The sequence below is a fragment of the Sminthopsis crassicaudata genome, chromosome 2 (genome assembly GCF_048593235.1).
Source record: "Sminthopsis crassicaudata isolate SCR6 chromosome 2, ASM4859323v1, whole genome shotgun sequence".
NCBI classification, from domain to species: Eukaryota; Metazoa; Chordata; class Mammalia; order Dasyuromorphia; family Dasyuridae; genus Sminthopsis; species Sminthopsis crassicaudata.
The window spans coordinates 320,467,898-320,486,578 of NC_133618.1; the positions used below are offsets into that span (position 1 = coordinate 320,467,898).

General features: G+C 35.4%; 1 protein-coding gene across 3 annotated transcripts; it reads right to left on the bottom strand.

Moving 5' to 3' along the window:
- Positions 1-989: 989 nt before the first annotated feature.
- On the bottom strand, positions 990-17,871 carry DORIP1 (dopamine receptor interacting protein 1). 3 transcript variants are annotated; one of them, XM_074290188.1, is made up of 5 exons: positions 17,422-17,871; positions 6,730-7,254; positions 5,257-5,346; positions 3,769-3,903; positions 990-2,994 (listed from the first exon to the last, which is right to left on the bottom strand). In XM_074290188.1, the coding sequence occupies exons 2-5, from the start codon at positions 7,251-7,253 to the stop codon at positions 2,811-2,813; spliced, it is 933 nt and encodes a 310-aa protein (XP_074146289.1). In that variant the 5' UTR covers position 7,254; positions 17,422-17,871; the 3' UTR covers positions 990-2,810. The 3 variants fall into 3 exon arrangements, with proteins under 3 accessions (XP_074146289.1, XP_074146287.1, XP_074146290.1); XM_074290186.1 differs by lacking the exon at positions 17,422-17,871 and adding an exon at positions 16,905-17,055; XM_074290189.1 differs by lacking the exon at positions 17,422-17,871 and adding an exon at positions 14,173-14,205.
- Positions 17,872-18,681: the final 810 nt, after the last annotated feature.

Below are 18,681 nucleotides of genomic sequence, written 5' to 3' on the forward strand. Positions count from 1 at the left end.
AATTGATCCAACCATTCTGGAAAGATATTTGAAAGTATGCCCAAAGGGCAATAAAACTGTGTATAACCTTTGATCTAGTAGTAACACTATTAAATCTATATTTCAAAGAGATCAAAGGGAAAGGATCATGTGTATAAAACATGTTAGCAGCTCTTTTTTGTGGTAGCAAAGAATTAGAACTTGAGGGACCCATCACTTAAGGAATAGCTGAACAAATTGTGGTACATGATTGTAATGGAATACACTATTGTGCTATATGAGATAACAAGCAAGATAGTTTCAGAAAAATTCACTGACATGAACTAATGCAAAGTGAGCAGAACCAGAACATTGTACACAGTAATAGCAATACTGTAGGATGATCAACTGTGAATGATTTATTCTCAGCAATACAATAATCCAAGATAATTCCAAAGACCCTATGATGAAAAATATCTACCTCTAGAGAAAGAACTGATAAAATTTGAATGTTACTTTAAGTAGTGTTTTTTAACTTTTTATTTTGGTTTGTTTTTTTTCACAATATGGCTAAAAGGAAAATGTTTTTACATGACAACTTGTTAGTTTATATGAAATTGTTTGCCTTCTCAAAGAATGAAAAAGAATTTTTTAAAAAAATGAATGTTTAAAAAATTTACATGTAAAATGGAAAAAATATTAATATTAAAATATTTTTTAAAATGTGAGAGGGATAGATGGACAGAAAATGTCATCTCTATGCTTGAGGGCAAGGATTACTTTTTGATTCTGTAATTCTAGTGCACATTGTATAGTAAATGCTTAAGAAATGCTTGTTTACTTGTTATTAGCCAATTTAAGCATTTTATAATTTTCATCCTTTTGCAATTTATTTGGGAAAATTTTTTTTTATTTATATTACATTATTTTATATTAAATTCAGCCCCCAATACACAGCTATTGTTTAACGAGAGATGATAAAAAAGTAGGAAATAAACAGAGTCATACTCATACATGAAAGAGAAAATCAGTTTGTTTTTTTTTTTTTTTTTTTTTTTTTATTAGCACCTTTCAGGATGGTTAAGGTTTACAAACATTATCTTCATCCTCACAACAACCCTGTGAGGTAGGCAAGTCACCATTTTGTAACAACTAGCATCAAATATTTATTTTAAATAAGGTGCAAAGTATTGAGTAAAATCTCTATTTTAAGCATAATTTTAGTAGACTCAATTTATGTATTATCTGTATCCTTCTCTCTTTTAGGGAATATAATTTCTTTACCCTACCATTACAGCACTATATAAATGTGAACTATTACTTTTGATCTTTTTAACCCAGAGCAGTACCAAATGTACCTTGGTTTGTTCAGTAAAGTTTGACTAGATATCAAATTCTTTTTTAAAATACAATAAGGAATCATACTTTTTTTCGTTTTCTTTTTTTGGTAAAAGTGATTGCTCAACCCCAGTTTTATCTTTTGTCTAAATACTTCATTTTGGGGTTGTTCCCCCCAACTTAGCTGCGTTCTGAAGTACCAATCTGACCACAATGGCATTTTGAGAATTCTTTTAATAAAAAATATTACAGTAAGGAAGTAAACTGTATAGTATTAGGAGTAAAATTTATTTCTAAAAAGTTTGCTGAAATGAACGTTAAGCCAATTGTATCTTTTATGGTTCCTAGAAAATATTCCTCTTCTCAAATGAATTAATAATAAAAGATGAGAAGGTTCTTAAGGTCTTTAATGAACATAATATTCTGATAAATGTAAATTTGGGAGTGAGATATTCAAAATCCAAACTGTTAAACCTATTAGTTCACCAAGCAAGGACACTTATACGTCCAAAGTATATATATTTTTGTTTCTGATTATTAATATTCAGATTTGGGACAAATAACAAAAACAAAAATTCTAATTTCAAGTTTTCCTTTTAGTCATTTCAACAAAATAAAGCACACTGCTTACATTTACACTAGTATGAGAAATAAATTTGTCTACTTTAATATCTAATAGAGCACATTTATCACTCTTATAGCTTCTATTTATATTTAATTTTGAAACAAGACATTTTTGCAATGCTTATATAATTATTAATAATACTTCCCTGGGAATTAATACTTAAAATTAGTTAGCAAGGACTGTAATACTTGAGAAGCTGGTTCAAAATTCTCTCAGCAGTATTTAACAAAAAGAATTCAAAGCCCATGCATAAGAATCACAGGTACACACACATATTTATAAAATGTTTAAAAATTTGATATTTTTAGGTCAGAAAAAATGGATAAAAATAGTTAAAAGACACTGACAATTACATATACATATTCAAATGAAACCTAGCTGAATCCATAATGCACTCTGGGTTGTGGGTGAAATGAGGTGAAGCAGAAATGCAAATACACATTTCCCAACTCAGCTCAATTTTATACTCTCAAAGTGTTCTAAACTGGCTTATCCCAATTGTTGATTCAGAATTGAAGAATTTTTATTTGAATCTCTAAGAAAAAAAAAATCTAACTATAAATGCAATTTTGGGGGCATAAAGATACATTAATTTTAACAGATCTGATGTACATATGAATACAAAATTCAGTCTACAAGAAATTTTTATTTCAACATTAAATATGCTTGTATAAAAATAAATCAGGAAATATAAAAAGAATTACAAACATTTTGCATAGTTTTTTCTATATATAAAACATTTACCTGGGGCTTAACATGGGATAATACAGCTCTGAAACTACTATAGTTCAACAATTTTCTTGGATACCAAGTAAACAGTAAATAAGAGCCCTTAATTTGGAGGGGAGGGGCAGGAGGGAACACAATTTAATTTAGCATCAGTCTATATTTATTTTTCTGTTGCTCGAATATAAACCAACGATGACAAGAGGAGAAACTCTGGTGGTTTATTTAACAAAATTAAATTCACATTTCTGAGGCCATCATAGTGCATCCAATATCCATCAATCTGGAAAGCTGCAGAATAATGATGTTCCTCTTTGTTAAATAACGTGGCACCTTCCAACAAATACCTGAAAATTAAAATAAATTTAAAAGTAAGTATGTTTAAAATTATTTTAATAACCTTTTTAATTAAAAAGATAAATCATTCAACTTTAAACATATAGCCTAATTATCAGAAAACTATGTTTTGATTGTCTGAATCCCAGAAAAGAATGCTCTATCTTTCTAATTTATGAAGTGTGTGGTGTGATGTGGCCAAAACTTAAAAATTTCTAAAATGCATTTTTAACATATATATTAATGTAGTCAACATTTGTAGAAAGAATAAGATATAAGTATCATCAAAATGTTAAAAAAATCAAACAAAAATATCTAGAACTCAATGGGTATGTCCTACAAGGAAGATGTGCAGAAAGATATGGACAAAAATCATAGGGAATGACAAGATGTAATTTATGATATGTATGTTGAGGTATTAACCACAACAATAAAAGATTTTAACAAATCATAATGAATCATAGAAAACTTTGTAAACCAAAGTCTTAAAAGAATTCTGGATTTCTCAATTTGTTTATCTAAGTTTTAATCCTATAACATTCTATAACTAATAGATATTAATCTCTTTGTTAAGTAAGTACCTAGTATATCACTGAGCTGGAAAAAAAATAAAACTACACTTACTTGTAGTAATCTAAAAACTCATTTTGAATAAAAAGGGAATTCAGCAATGACTCTTCAATCACAATCCCTTCTTTAGGCCTATTTAAAATCATGAATAAATAGGAAAAATTGAACTGAAATTCCATTTTCAATTGTTTTATAAAACAAAAAATAGTACCTACTTGTGATCAGATAAATCCAAGTAATATGGTACATATGCCAGATCTTCAGATTTCCAGTGCTGCATATTTAAGACAACAAAAGGTGGTGCTCCATGGCAGAAAACTCGCTGGGAAAATTCTCTTAGCCCACCACAGCTAAAATAAAAAGTAAGGATTTATTTTGTTGTAATTTTAATTTTTCAAAATCTTTAACTTTATGTACTGGAATAGATCTATTTACTCATATCTAACATTTCTTTTTTTTCCCCTCAAAAGTTTCTACTAAATATTGAAGTCCCTAGAGTAACTAATAACAAGACAGCATGAGAGAGTGGAAAAAATGCTTGTTGCTGTCAGCCAGGACTTGGATTAAAACTCTGCCTCTTATTCTTAGAAGCACTGTTACCCTGAACTAATCACTTAAACCTTTCAAGCCTCAGTTTCTCATCTGTAAAAGAGTGATAATACTTGTAGTATTAATCTGTGTGAAGGCCAAATAATGTCCCATATGTACTTTGAAACACCAAATAAATGGCATTTATTAAAGATGAAGCCCATGGAAACATAACTATTTTATAATTTTTGTTTGTTTAGCAAGAATCAATGAGAATTTATTTAAGCACACAGTATATTCCAGGCATTGTGCTCAGATACACAGATAAAAACAAAAATCCTGCCACAAGTTGATTATTAAGGTTTTAGAATTTGGAAATACATTTTCTTCTTACTGGACTGGTTTGAGTATATAAAGAGGTAAAATGACCTTCTAAAAGTTTCCCATAGCCTGAATGAATTCTCTTATTTGCTTAATTTTACAAATATTGTATCTATTAATATATGAAAAACTGTTTTCCCTCAGAAGTTGCTGACTTTATAAAGTTTTTACTGCATACTAATTAGAAAATTACAAAGAGACACAAAAGTAAAATATTAACTAAAATGCTTTGGACATGACATAACTTACATTTTATGATTAATTTAAATGAACCATAAAATTTTTTGTTTCACAGTTTGTAATTAAAAATTTGTCTAAAATATAAAAGTTTATTTTCCTGACCAAGTAAAGATAGTATACCAAATATATTTTAACCCTTTTTTGATGACAAATGAAACCTCGCACCTTCTTAAGGTTATTCTGAAATGTAGGAGTCTAGACTAATGAATGTACTGGTTCTAGGATAGCACCTATAAATTATTATTTTTTATTAAATCTTTTCTTTTTCTCTTTTTGTCATTTACCTCTTTTTTCCTAAATCTGGGAGAGCAGAAAAAATATCCAGTTAACTGGGGGTCCTCCTTGATTGGTTGGGTTTTGCTTAACCAAGGTATCTACTCATTAATGGAGAAAAATGGAATTATAATTATATACATCCGCATCTAAAACAACAGAACAACAATATATGTAATAATAGAACATAATAAAATCCAAGTATTTACATATGTTTTTCTATAAACAGCATATAGCAGATTTATAACAGATTGCCTTTAAACAGTTAACAAAATACTCACCCTTGCTCTTCACATAGTTCTATCTTGGAACAAAATAATTCATCCACAGCCAATCGAATCAAGTTTCCATGGGGTATTTCTTGGGGAGGACTGGAACAATTATGAAATATGTATAATTTTGTATTTAGAAGTATAAAGAAGTTCCTATTGCATTTTAAGATAATACTCTAGTAATTTGAATAGGATAATGCCTTTAACATTTCTCTAACTTTTCCAGAACATTAATACCTCAAAACAGTATTCTTGACACTAAAATGTTGTTGTTAAAGGAACTTTAAAATCAATTTTAAAAAATATTCCAAAGCAGCAATCTGGTCTACTCTAATGTTTACAACAGGTGATTAAGACTCAGCAGACTTTCTTCCACTATAGCCATGGTAATATAGATAACTTAACTTGTCTATACATTTAGGAGAGTCATACAGACAAAATGAGATGGATAATGATGTGCTTTAAAATTTAAAAGCACCAGCACAATAATTGTAGAAATATGTATAGAAGAATTGCACATATTTAACATATATTGGATTACTTGCCATCTAGGGGAGGGGGTGGAGGGAAGGGGGGAAAATGTTGGGGAAAAAACAACAGTTTTAAAAGATTCAATGTTGAAAAATTATCCATGTATGTTTTGAAAATAAAAAGCTTTAATAAAAATTTTTTTAAAAAAAGAAAAAGAAAATTAAAAGCATCATGCAAATAGGAGATATTGGAATTTTCTCTTACATATCTAAGATGTTTTATACAATAATTGTAGTCACTAATGTACACTAAAAATACAAATTTTAATGGACAGTAATAAACTGTATGAAGAACTTGTTTACAAAAGAAGAAAACATTTTAACAGTTCAAAGAAAAACATTCTAGAGAAAGGATATATTTAACTTTTTGGACAAAGAATATCATCTCAGTTTTTTAGAAGGTTCACAAGGAGAAAATAAAATCAGTTGAATTTCTTTATATGCAAACTAAAACAATATGTGTGGATGAATAAATAAAAATATTTTATTCCCACTCAAATTAAGAAATCTTTAATCAAAGCATGCCTGTTTCCAGGGCAACTTATAATTCATGCCGTATTTATAAAAAAATTTCCTACCTTAAAAACTAGAACTGTCCCAAAGACGGGAAAATGCATCTAGAATGTAATTTCTCAAAATTATGGAATATGATTTCATTTTTCCATTTGTAAATAAAATATTATGCTATTTTCTGGAATGGGATCCAAGTTCCCTTTCTGGTGTCAGTCAATAAAGACTTATTAAATGCTGGCATATATGTATATATACACATAAGGTAGCTTTGTTCATCTTTGTTTTCTTATAGTCATGGTTTTCTTTCCTGGTCCATAGAGAGGTCTCTTCCTCTCTCAGCTTGTCCCCCTCTTTCCATTTCTATCTTGTAGTTCTGCCCTTTGCCTCTATATTCATCTGGATCCAGGAACTTTCTCTACTACTATTTTCAGCTACTTACTTTATGTTAATTGTTCGCTGCTGATCTTCCTGCACTCGAGTTGGACATCTCCAGTTTGAACAATAACTCTCTTGAATGGTCGACATGAGGTTTTCCAGATTCTTTGTAAAATTATCATGTTCATTGCCAAACAAATCAATTATTAATGAAGCTTTGTGAACTTCAGATTTGTATTGCTGTTTTTCCATCTTGTCCCAAATCCAGAGTAGTTTTACAGTTGTAAAACTGTATGAGTCCATTAAGTAAAGAAAACAGTCTACGAACTCTCTGCCTAAGTGAAGAGAGAGTTCCCTGGGGAAATTTTCATTTTCATGAAGAATGACATATAGTAACATCAAAAATCCATCTATAGTGCAGGTATTTTTCAGATTTATTTCAACATAGAGTGGTGTACAGGACACTGCTTTGCGGCCAGCTTTGATGGTAAAAACCCCTCCCCAGGGAAGGACAGGCCTCCAAAATGAACGATCTTGGTTATAGTTATTTTTAATTGATGCTTTGATTTCTTCAAACAATGTCTTCATCCTAAAATGTAAAAACCAAACTTATAATACAGCAATAAATTTGAATTTTAGAACTCTTATGATTCTAAATATAAAACCATCTAAAGATATTGGCTAGATTTGGAATCAACTAAGAGTTCTATTAGATTTTTAAAATATAAAACAAGTCAAATGACTCATTTCTGTTATCATCTATTCAATCTCTTTGGCCATATTTACTTAAGGGACTGATAAATTGAAATCCATCTATAGACTCGGCCTAATCTACAAAAATATTTACAACAGCACCTCCAATAGGAGAAAAGATAGTGTTTTGAAGAATATTTCACCTGTATTATGTTAAAAATTTTGTTATAATGGGATCCCATTGTAATTAAAATTATATTCCATTCAACTTTAGAAAACAATGTGAGGAATTTTTTTCATCACTCAATAACTGTAATTAATAGCAGTGAATATTTAAAAATAATTTTCATATAGCTCTGGAAAATATTTTGCATTTAAAGAATTTATGCTTGGGGCAGCTAGGTGGTGCAGTGGATAGAGCACCAGCCCTAAAGACAGGAGGACCCAAGTTCAAATGTGGCCTCAGAAACTTAACACATCCTAGGGGGTGAGACCCTGGGCAAGTCACTTAATCCCAATTCCCTGGGGGAGGGGGGGAGAATTTATGCTTGTGCCAGAGGATTCAAGAATCTATACTTCTTAAAACAGGAATTCCATATCTAATGAAAATCTGATTGAGAAAACTTGAATAACAATCTCTTGAACTTCATTAGTCTACTTCCCCCAAGCTGTAAAGGGAAACAAATTTTCAGTCAAAAGGAAAAGTCCTCTATATACAACAAGTGTTCACAGAAGCATTTTTGGAAGATATGAATAACTAGAAACTGCATCAATCAGGGACAAGCTAAACAAAGTGATACATGAATATAATGGAAGACTGTTGCCACCATAAGAAATGACAAATATTAAGCACTTAGAGAAACCTGAGATTTATAGGAATACAACGTGAAATAAACAAAACAAGGAGAAAAATGGACATAATTACCATGGAAGCAATAATGTAAAGAAAAAGCATTCAAAGACTGCAGGACTCCCTGATCAATGCCCTGACCAGTCATGATTCTAGGAGGCTGATGGTAAAGAAAATTGATGCTAAGAACCAACTCTCAGGAGAACAGAGGGGAGAGCAAGGGATATAGCTTGGGACACTGTGAGGTAGTTTAGTGTGTTGGCTTGTATTGTCTGACTGACTTCTACAGTGGCAATGGGAAGACAACAAAAAGCAGCCTGCTTAACTTCATAAGCTCACTTGTACTACTGCCCAAAGCTTCCTACAAGCTTTAACTGCTTCAAGCCTTTCCCCTCTCCAAGCCATCCTCTTTTCAGCTGCTAAAGTGATTCTCCTAAAGCACAAGCCTAATAATATCACTCCCTTGTCATTTAATTTCTATTGCTTTTGGGATCAAATACAAATCATCTGTTTGATTTTTAGTCCTTCACAAACTGGTTCCAACCTATCTTTCCAACCTTATTAACTAGTATCCCCCTCTTCATACACTTTTGGTCAGCCAATACAGCCATCCTCACTGTTCCTCATAACCCACATACTCCTCATCCCACAATATACTGGTGTGAATCCCCTTCTCATCGGCGCAAATTCAACATGAAAGTATTCCCGAAGCCAAAGTGGAAAAAGGAAGTTTTATTGGCACTGCAGAACTCAGCTTTGCTAGGAGACTGACTTCCTCAGTGGCAGATAACAAAAGTTTTTCTGCTGAGAAGAGGGTCTCTTCACAACGGGAAGGGGTCCTGGCAGGCAGCTATGCCAAGGAGAGGTTCCTTGACAAGGCAGAGTCCCGCTTTGGACATTTTGCAAAGAAATGAGATTAAAATTGCCCTTTAATAGGAAATCTGAGGCTCAGGTTTCAAGTTGAAAAGAAAGCCAATGTCCCCAGGCCTAGATACTTATCAATATCAGGTCCAGATCTCCCAAATGAATGAAAATCACTTTGAAGGCTTTTTGAAAAGTTTCCTAAATGAGGATACGATCCCCAAAAGATCAATGGAGGAGGAGGGGTGAGTTGCCCTTGAACGATACTGCTTATCTCTGTCAGGAGGATGTGCCTTCTTTCAAGATTCTCTAGAGCCTGGGAGAACCTGAATCTATCTTTCTTTGCAGATCAAAGGGAACATAGTTTCAGTGATTATTTTATACAATTTTTAAAGACTTTACCCACATCAATACCTTTGCACTGACTATGCTCTAAGCCTGGAGTGTATTGCCTTCTCTCCTCTGGCTCTTAAAAACCTTAGTTTCCTTCAAGGGACAGATTAAATACTACCTTTTGCTTGAGTCCCTTCCTCAACCCTCAAGACACTGTCTTCTTACTAATATTAACCTTACATTTACTTTGCAGAGTTACATATGTACATTCCCCCCCTACAGAATAGACTGTTTCACTTTTGGTTTTGGATTCCCAGCACCTAGCACAGTGCCTGGCACATGGTAAATATTTAATAAGAATCTGCCAATTGAACTACATATGGAAGTAGGAAGTAAGAATAGGGAAGAGATAATTAAAAGATTGGCATCTAAAAAGAGAATTTGGATTTCTGAGCCATAGCTTAAAACAAAGGAATTAAAGACTCCTGGCCAAAGTTGAAATGTCCTAACAAGCACTGAAAAGAAGGTACTTGCCTGGAGTTTTGCAAATTTGAAATGTGGATGGTAAAAACCACCTCTGTATATTATATCAATCAATATGCATTTATTTAGTGCAATCATTAGATATAAAGATGTAAAGGACCACAATTCTTCTAGTTCAACCCTCATTTCACAGTTGAGGAACCAGGCCCATAGAGATTTACTTGTCTTATCATATAGCAACTCTGCTTCCCCATCTGGAGAATAAAAATTTAAAGTCAGGTATCCTCTGATTCAAAATCCAATGCTCTTAGAGTTATAGTCCAGAAACTAAAGTAGCCAGCAGTTCAAGATAAAATCCAAGGAAGGAACAAAAAATAACAAACAAAAATTAGCAGTCAAATATTTACATACCAATTTAAAAAGTACAGCTAATAAGAAAGATGAAATCCTAATGTAAATAAAGACAGCATGGCAAGCGGTTAAGGGAGCTGCCTTCTGAACTAGTAAAACCTGGATTCACATTTTGCATCTGACTCATGCAGGCTTATGTGCCCCTCCTCAAGCCGTTTACCTTCTCAAAGATCTAGGCAACTCTACCGGATTTGACAATTTCCTCTCCTAAGAGTTCCCTCTCCTAAGTTTCCTTCTCCCTAATAGTAGAGGTGCAAATTTGATTTGATGATACAGAACTCCTATATGGAAAGGTTCTAAAAGACAGACCTTTATTTAAAAAACAAACAAGACATTTAAAAGCCCGGTGGAAAGTGCAGCTGTGTAGCATCATGTGTATCTTCAAGTTTTATATAGATATGTGATTTTTTTGTTGTGGGTACTCTCCTGGTGCAAATTACAACCCATTTGTACCCATCCTTAACACTTTATTGAGCACTCACCATATGCCAGGCACTGTGGTGGGAATGTGAAAAAGACAGTCCCTGCGTTCAAGAAGCTGACAATCTAATGAGGGAAAACACACACACACACACACACACACACACACACACACACAGAAAAGGGAAGAGAGAAAATGATGATACTCTGCATGAAAACATAATGGTGGAGTCCAAAAGACTTCCAAATCTCAGCTAAAGTCCTATCTTCTGCCAGAGGTCTTTCTAGGTTCCCTTAAGACATTTCCTTGTCTTGTTCAGTTGTTTCAAATGTGTCCCAACTCTCTGAAACCCGATTTGGCGTTTTCTTGGCAAAAATACTGAAAGAGGTTTGCCATTTGTTCCTATGTGTGTATTATGTGTGGAAACACAGATAATATTTGTTGTTACAAAATATTTGTTGTTATTGTTGTTCAGTCATTTCCAGCTCTTTGTGGCCCATTCAGGGTTATCTTGGCAAAGACATGGGAGTGCTTTGCCATTTTCTTCACCATTTTACACATAAGGAATCTGAAGCAAACAAGGGTAAAGTGACTTGCCCAGGGTCACCTGGCTACTACATGTCTAATAATTAAGGCTTGACTTTTGAGTGACTTACTATGGCTCTCACTTGGATGGTTACAAAATGTTCAGAGGCTTAATGCAATTGCAATCAATACAAAATCAACCAGGAACATTGAGTAGCTAGAACTACTATCTGAATGTCATCCTTCATGATAGTGGTAAATGCCTCTGATAAGCATGTCTCCCTGTTTTTATTTTAATAAGCAATGTCAAAGTTAATTATGTTATTAAAGCTTTTCAAAGTACCTATGTCATAATTTTTATCATACATAATTTCGTTCTTAGTAGGTCCTTCTCCTGGTGAGTTTTTCCATTTGGAAGAAGCCCAGACCACTAATGCTCAAAGCTCAAGACTTAGTCATTAGCACATCTTTCCTACTTTTCAGCTTTCCTTTTATATGCAGTCTTTGTCTTGAGGATAAACACTGTCTTTACTAACATTTGTATCCCCTGTGCCTAACACTTGTGCCTGACATATATAGAGTATTTAATCAAGGTTTGTTGATTATGTGTGCAAGATACCTTATTGAAAGAGAATATGTAAAAGTGGTATTTTTTTTTAATAATCTGCAAACAATGAACAATAGTGTATCCTCTATACCCTTTCCATCAAACCCGTAAATATAAAACTAAGATTAAATAGCTTGATATGATGGATAGAGAACTGGAATTTGAGTCAGGAAAACTCAAATTACAATCCTTCCTAAAACCACTGAACTTCTTTCAGTCTCAGTTTTCTTATTTGTAAAATGGGGATTAACAGCACCTACTTTACTTCTATTAAGGAGTATAATACTAATTATACTAGTATTATATTAGTGTATTAGTAGATAACACTAATTAAAACTCTTATTCAGAGAGATTTTTATCCTCCCAACTACCCTGGGAGTCAGGAGTTACTCCAATTTATAGATGTGCAACCCAAGGAAGGCAGAGTGGCCAGCCCAGAATTATATAGGTAATAAGAGCAGGAAGCCATGCTCAATTCTTCCTTTAAATTGTTAGCACTAGAATAGAGTCCTTCATGAGTAGAGATGATCTAGCAGAGCTATTTTTCCCAACTTTATTTCAATAAAACAATGCATATCTATTTAAATTTAAGCACTTAATGCGTTTTAACTATTTTGCTAAAATAAAGAACTTACTAGATGTTAGCTTTAGCATAGCAAGGACTGTGATGTCAGAATTCAAATGTTTGTAGATCTTCTGCAATTGGTGGTAGTCTGCTATAAAAATCTTATAGATTTTTCTATTTTTTTATTTTTAAATTTATTTTAATTTTATTTATTTTATATTTTTATTTATCCTTAGTTTCTAACCTCACGTACCCTCAGGATGAATTTCCTTACTTTTCTTTCTTATCAACCTTTATGCAAAAACTTTTTTTTCTCTAGACTCTTTCGGTTTTAACATGCTGTTGTTGTTTTGACTGAGGCAATTGGGGTTGTGACTTGCCCAGGGTCACATAGCTAGGAGAGACCAGATCTGAACTCAGGTCCTTTTGACTTTATGGCTGATGCTCCATCCACTGCTCTACCTAGCTGCCCCTGGTTTTATTATATTTTAAAAGATAGACTTGTTTGAAGAAATCTAAAAACCAAAATGAGTAAGAATGGTAGAGAATATCTAGTCACACATCATTCCCCTAGGGCCTCTTGGATTGGAGGGTGGGGCTGGGAGTTCCAAAACTTCCCTTGAAGAGAGTCCAGCTTTGACACCTCCCAACTACTCTGGGATTTCTCCAAATGACTTTTCTACCAAGCCCCTGGAAATTCATTATTAAGCTGTAGGGCATCTAGGTGGTGCCATAAAGTAGTGAGTGCTGGGCCAGGAGTCAGGAAGATTATTCCTCACTTCTAATTTGACCTCAGATATTTACTAGTCTTAAGATCCTGGGCAATTCACTTAACCCTGTTTGCCTCAGTTTCCTTCACTATGAGCTGGAAAAGGAAAGGGCAAATCATTCCAGCATTTTTGAGAAGAAAATTCCAAATAGGGTCACAGAGAATCAGATATGACTGAACAACAAAAATATAATGGAGATGTGGGCTAGTTGACTTGTACTTCTCTCAAATTCACTCCCTATTAGCTATATTTGTTTTGTCCTTTTAAGAAATGATTAGTGAAGTGAGAATACAGTAACAGAAATACTATACAATCATCGACTGTTAAGGACTTGACTATTCTCAGCAACACAAAGATCCAAGACAATCTCAAAGGACTTATGATTAAAAATTCTATCCACCCACCTCTAGTGAAATAACTGATAAAGTCTAAATGCAGATTGAAGGATAGTGTTTTTAAAACTATTTTTGTCTGTTTTCTTTCACCAGATGGCTAATATAGTATTATATTTTGTATGACTGCATATATATAAAACTATCAAATTACTTGCCATTTCAGTAAGGAGAAGGGGGCAGGAGAAAATCTCAAAATTTTAAAATACAAATGGTAAAAATGTTTTTTACAGGAAAAAAAAATATATTATTAGGAACTGGAAAAAAGTGATTAACCATTCTACTTTGGCACAGAGGTCCAGACATGAATATTTAACACTGAGAATCATTCCCCAATAGATAAGAATTCAAAGGATATAGAAAAATATTTTGCAAATGTTTGAACACATGCTCCAAATCATTAATACCAACAGAAATTCAGATTAAAACAATTCTGCGGATTCATCTCACGTTGTGTAAAATCAGCCATGCTGACAAACAACAAAAATTGTCCATGTAAGACACAGGCTCACTAATACATAGCAAGCAGTGAATTAGTTCAATCTTTCAGGAAATCAATTTGGAATTGTGCAAAAAAGTGATTAAATTATCCATACCCTTTGAACAGGTGATTCCATTATTAAGCACATAACCTGAGGAAATAAAAGACAAAAATAAAGATTTTGTAGAAACCAAGATTTTTCACAGTAGCACTTTTTGTAATACCAAGGAAAATGAACCAAGGTGAGTGCCTATATATATATATATATATATATATATATATATATATATGGAATAGTTGGGGAAAACAAACAAACAAAAAAACTATAGTACATGGTTAATGGAATATTATGCACTAAGAAATAAATCAGGAATTCATAGAAAGCTGTAAAAATCTGTATAAACTAATGCAGAGTGAAATAGCAAAAGAACCATATAGAGACTATAATGAGAGTACTACTAAACGTAGTAAATGAGGGGATTACTAAAAGGAAACCCAACTTTTAGGCCAAAGAGAAACCAATGATAATAACACAGAAGAAATGGTCATGGCAGAAAGGTAGTAAGTTAATCTCCTAAAGTAGTTAAATGTCACTCTATGGGGGTATTTTTGCTTAACTGTTTTTCTGTTACAAGGCACAGTCCAATATGAAGGAGATGAAAAGTTGATGTTTTTCTCCATTAAAAAATTATTGTGACAAAACAAATCAATAAAATATACTTTTTTAAAGGTAACACCATAGCTTGGTAGAGAGAGAGAGCTAACCTCAGTTAGAAAGGACCTATGTTCAAGTCCCCACACCTAGAGCTGTGTGAACCTGAATATTAATCCTTCTGTGCTCACAGAAGAGAAGGTGATCTGCCTCATAGGAGAGTTCCTCACTGGGAGAGCCCTATTCACAATAAGATAACAGATTCAGTCCCCTCAGTTCCCTATCCAAGCTGCATTAATCTTATTTCCTTTTTCACCAGGATTACTAAACTGCTAGATCAAAATATCATCCGAAGTATCAAACTCAAGGAAGCAAAAATCCCCAACTCTAGTGCACAGGAACCAGATAAAAATGAAATTGGGAAATTTTTGACAAAATAAATTAAGATACAACATAATGCTATTTTATGGTTTCTAAGGCAATATATAGTCCCAGGGGAATTCTAAGTTTGACTTGAACCCAGGTTTTTCCTGATTTGCAAGTTAACCACTTTGTCATGCTTACTTAGTTCTAGCCAACAGTTTAGGATACTGACCACTGAAAAGACTGAGAAGATGAGGTGAAGCAGAAACAGAAAAGTGACCTGCTTTGAAGGCAGGATTACTTGAAGGAACTAAGAACATATAGCCTCCCCACTGGGAGCTTAACAATCAGCTCCCAGGACACTTAAATTTAATCTGCATTTTTAAACATTTTCTCTATCACATTCAAGTCTAGATAACTAAAAGCAAGTTCTTATTTGTAGTTTCTAAGGCATAATACCCACACAGAAAAATCAATAATGGACTCTATGAGAGGATAGAGCTAGAGAGCAAGTTAGTGAGGGACTATTTTAAGGCAGTCAAAGGAAGAAGGAATTACATTTATTTTGCTTGAGACAGAAGGCAGAACTAAGAGCAGTAAGTAGATGATGCAAAGAGACAGTATTGGTTCGATGAAAAACACCTATAACCCAAAGGGAATGGGCTGCAGTGGCAGGTATATTCCTTTTCCTGGGAGGTTTTTATACAAGACAGCCACTAGAGTAAAGTGTAGAGAAGATTCACTTTTAGCTATGGGTAGGACTAGTTAGCAACTAACATCTTTTCAACTCAAACTCGAATCTTAATCCCTGCAAATATATGAATGATAAAGCACGACCTCAAAATAAGCAATCACATATTTTGTTAGTTTTCACAAATTGTAAACTACCAGTAGTTAGAATCTATAACACGTGCTCTGCAGATATTAGTCCTTTTATTGTTTTAGTAAATATGAATAGGTTTAACACTATTAGACAACTGACCACTAAGGACAATTCAGTACAGTATTTGACTTGGAGCATAACATTTCAGATCTTTTAAAATATTCAAGCCTATATACTTAAATTGTAAAGCATATGCTTCTTTCAGTCAGTCAGCATTTATATTAGTCAAACACCATCCAATCACTTAAGAATAAGTGGGTGTGGCAAGTCTAGAGTCTGCTATGACCCAAACTTAGTCCAACTATTACTTAGCAACAACTTTTTAAAAATTCAAGTGTCCATATATTTTGAGAGTAACTTCTATCTTACAGCTTTTGTAATACATTTTCAAGAATTTAGAATATGGGAGGAAAAAAGAGTTTAGAATGTGTACTTAAAACGACTAACCTCACATTCCTTAATACTGTAGAAGGAAAGCAAGCTTAACCTCTGACTTTTGTAATCTCCTTCCGATGGGCAGCATCAGCTAATCAATTACAGCCTCGTGAACAAAACCATCGAACGATAAAACAATACTGTTCTCGCCAAGTTAAACATGTATCCTTTGTGTATATGAAGGAAGGCAAAACTCTTCTAGTTTGTCTCCAAAAGGAGAAAAATTTAAAGGAAGGAATGCTACCAAATCGGGTCATTAATCCAATTTTAGCATTTAAGCTTCACTTAACTTGCTACCAAGAAAGTATAACAAAGCCGGTAAAAACAAGGTGCATGCAAAGAGGGTGATTCGGGGCGTTCTCGGGCTTACAGGCATTTAGGTGGCAGCCCGAGAAAGGATGACATCGGGCCGGCTAAGCGCCCCTTCCTCAAAGCCCTTTCCCCTTAGGCTCCCTACTGAGTTAAATCACGGTTCACTTCCAGTCCGTCACCCCCAAAGAGACACAGTTCCTACCCAAAGGCATAAAGTGCCCGATGAACGGAGGACTCCGCCAGGCCTCCTGTTGCTCCCAATTCCCAAACCCTGAGTCCCAGCCCTTGCAGCGGCGCCGCACCCCGGAGCAGGGCGTGTCTTCTCCCCAGAAATGGCTTCTGGCTTTGGGAATTATTGCAGAGCAGCCAGGAGGACACCATCTACCTCCTCCCCGCCCCCCCATGCCCATCCACCCTCCCCACCCCAAGTCCATCCGGGGCTCGGAATCAGTGTCCCCGCCCAAGGACTGCCCAGCTAGCCAAGCCGCGGGGTGGGGGGGACTTGTGGCGAAGAGGAGGGCGCGAGAATAGAGGGGCCGGGCAGAGGCGCCGTCTCTTCCTCCCCCACCCCTGCCTCCGCCCCCCGCTTAGTTCGGAAAGAGAAGAGACGGACCCAGAAGGCTTATCCAGCCTTGGCAGTAAGTGGGAGGGGGCGCCCTACGAAGGAAGAGCCAGGTGTGCAAGGGGGGAACTCCCCACCACGGGACGCTTCCGCCTACCTCCTCGGGGAGCAGAAACCGCCGGTGCCGCCCCCGCCGCCGCCGCCGCCGCTTGCGCATGGAGAGCCCTGGCCGCCGCCGCCCCCGCCGCCTCCGCCGGCTCCTCATCGACTAACTCCGCCGGCTATCGCGGCCTCCCTGCTGCTGAGCGCCTGGCGCCGCTACGACCTCCATGGCAGCCTCCGCGGCGGTCGCTCCTGCAGCCTCGGCGCCGCCAGCACTAGCCGGAGGAGCCACTGAGCCGTGGCCGCGGAGCGCGTCGCTTGTTATTACGGAGGGGGATTCGGCCTGAGGTCCCCCCCCTCCCCCGCCCTCCGCCCCTAAGGCGGGGCTGTTGCGCAAGTGCCGAGATGATGTCACTGCGCGGCCGAGCCTGGGCCGGGACCCGTCCGTCCCAAGTGGGGAGACTTTCTAGGGTTTGTCCCGGGAATCCTAAGGGCCTGGCCGAAGGAATGGAGATGTGGAGAGTGACAGGCTGACGGGGAGTGGGTGCGTCCTTCGGGAAGGGGGCGGAGCTTTATGCAGAGGGTGGAGTTTGCAGCACAAATCTCTTTCATATAGGAAATTAAATTTCACTCCAATGATTGTCAAAGTCCTTTTTCTGCTTCGTGAGATCAGTTCTTTGGAGGGCTTATCAGTAATCCCCAGAGGTGCCGCCTTACAAAGCAATGGAATTGAGATAGACGCAACTGCTGGATTAAAAGTCTTTTTTTTTTTTTTTTTTTTTTTTTTTTTAATGGGGAGAAAGGATGTGGAACTGCAATTTTATAAGTGTAGGAGAACATCCTGCGTGGAAATTACTTCCAATAACGCAGATCTACAAATAGTCATTAACTTCTATTCATCCTTGCCTGGGGCACTCATACGTTAAGGGACTTAACCATAAAGTAGAAAAGGAATCCAGGATTCTTGAGTTTTCCCAAATTCTTTGGCCCTCTCTTTACCATTGCTTTAATGATCTTAAAGTGTTTTAATGATCTTAAGAGAAAACAAAAATAAACGTGAGAGACTTTATTGGAAAGAAAGGAAAAAGGTAAGAAAATCACTACTGTATAATCTAGGTGCATGATGAAGTATTCATAAGCATAGAGGAAGAGGTGGGGGATTTAACATCTGTGAATCTCATTTTCATCAGAATTACATAAAAGGATATTTAATGAAATTGTACACATGCACATAGATATTAAACTCAAAAAGGAAATAGGTAAGGATAAGAATATGGGAAGGATAGAGAGGGGTCTAACAGGGACTATAGAAAGT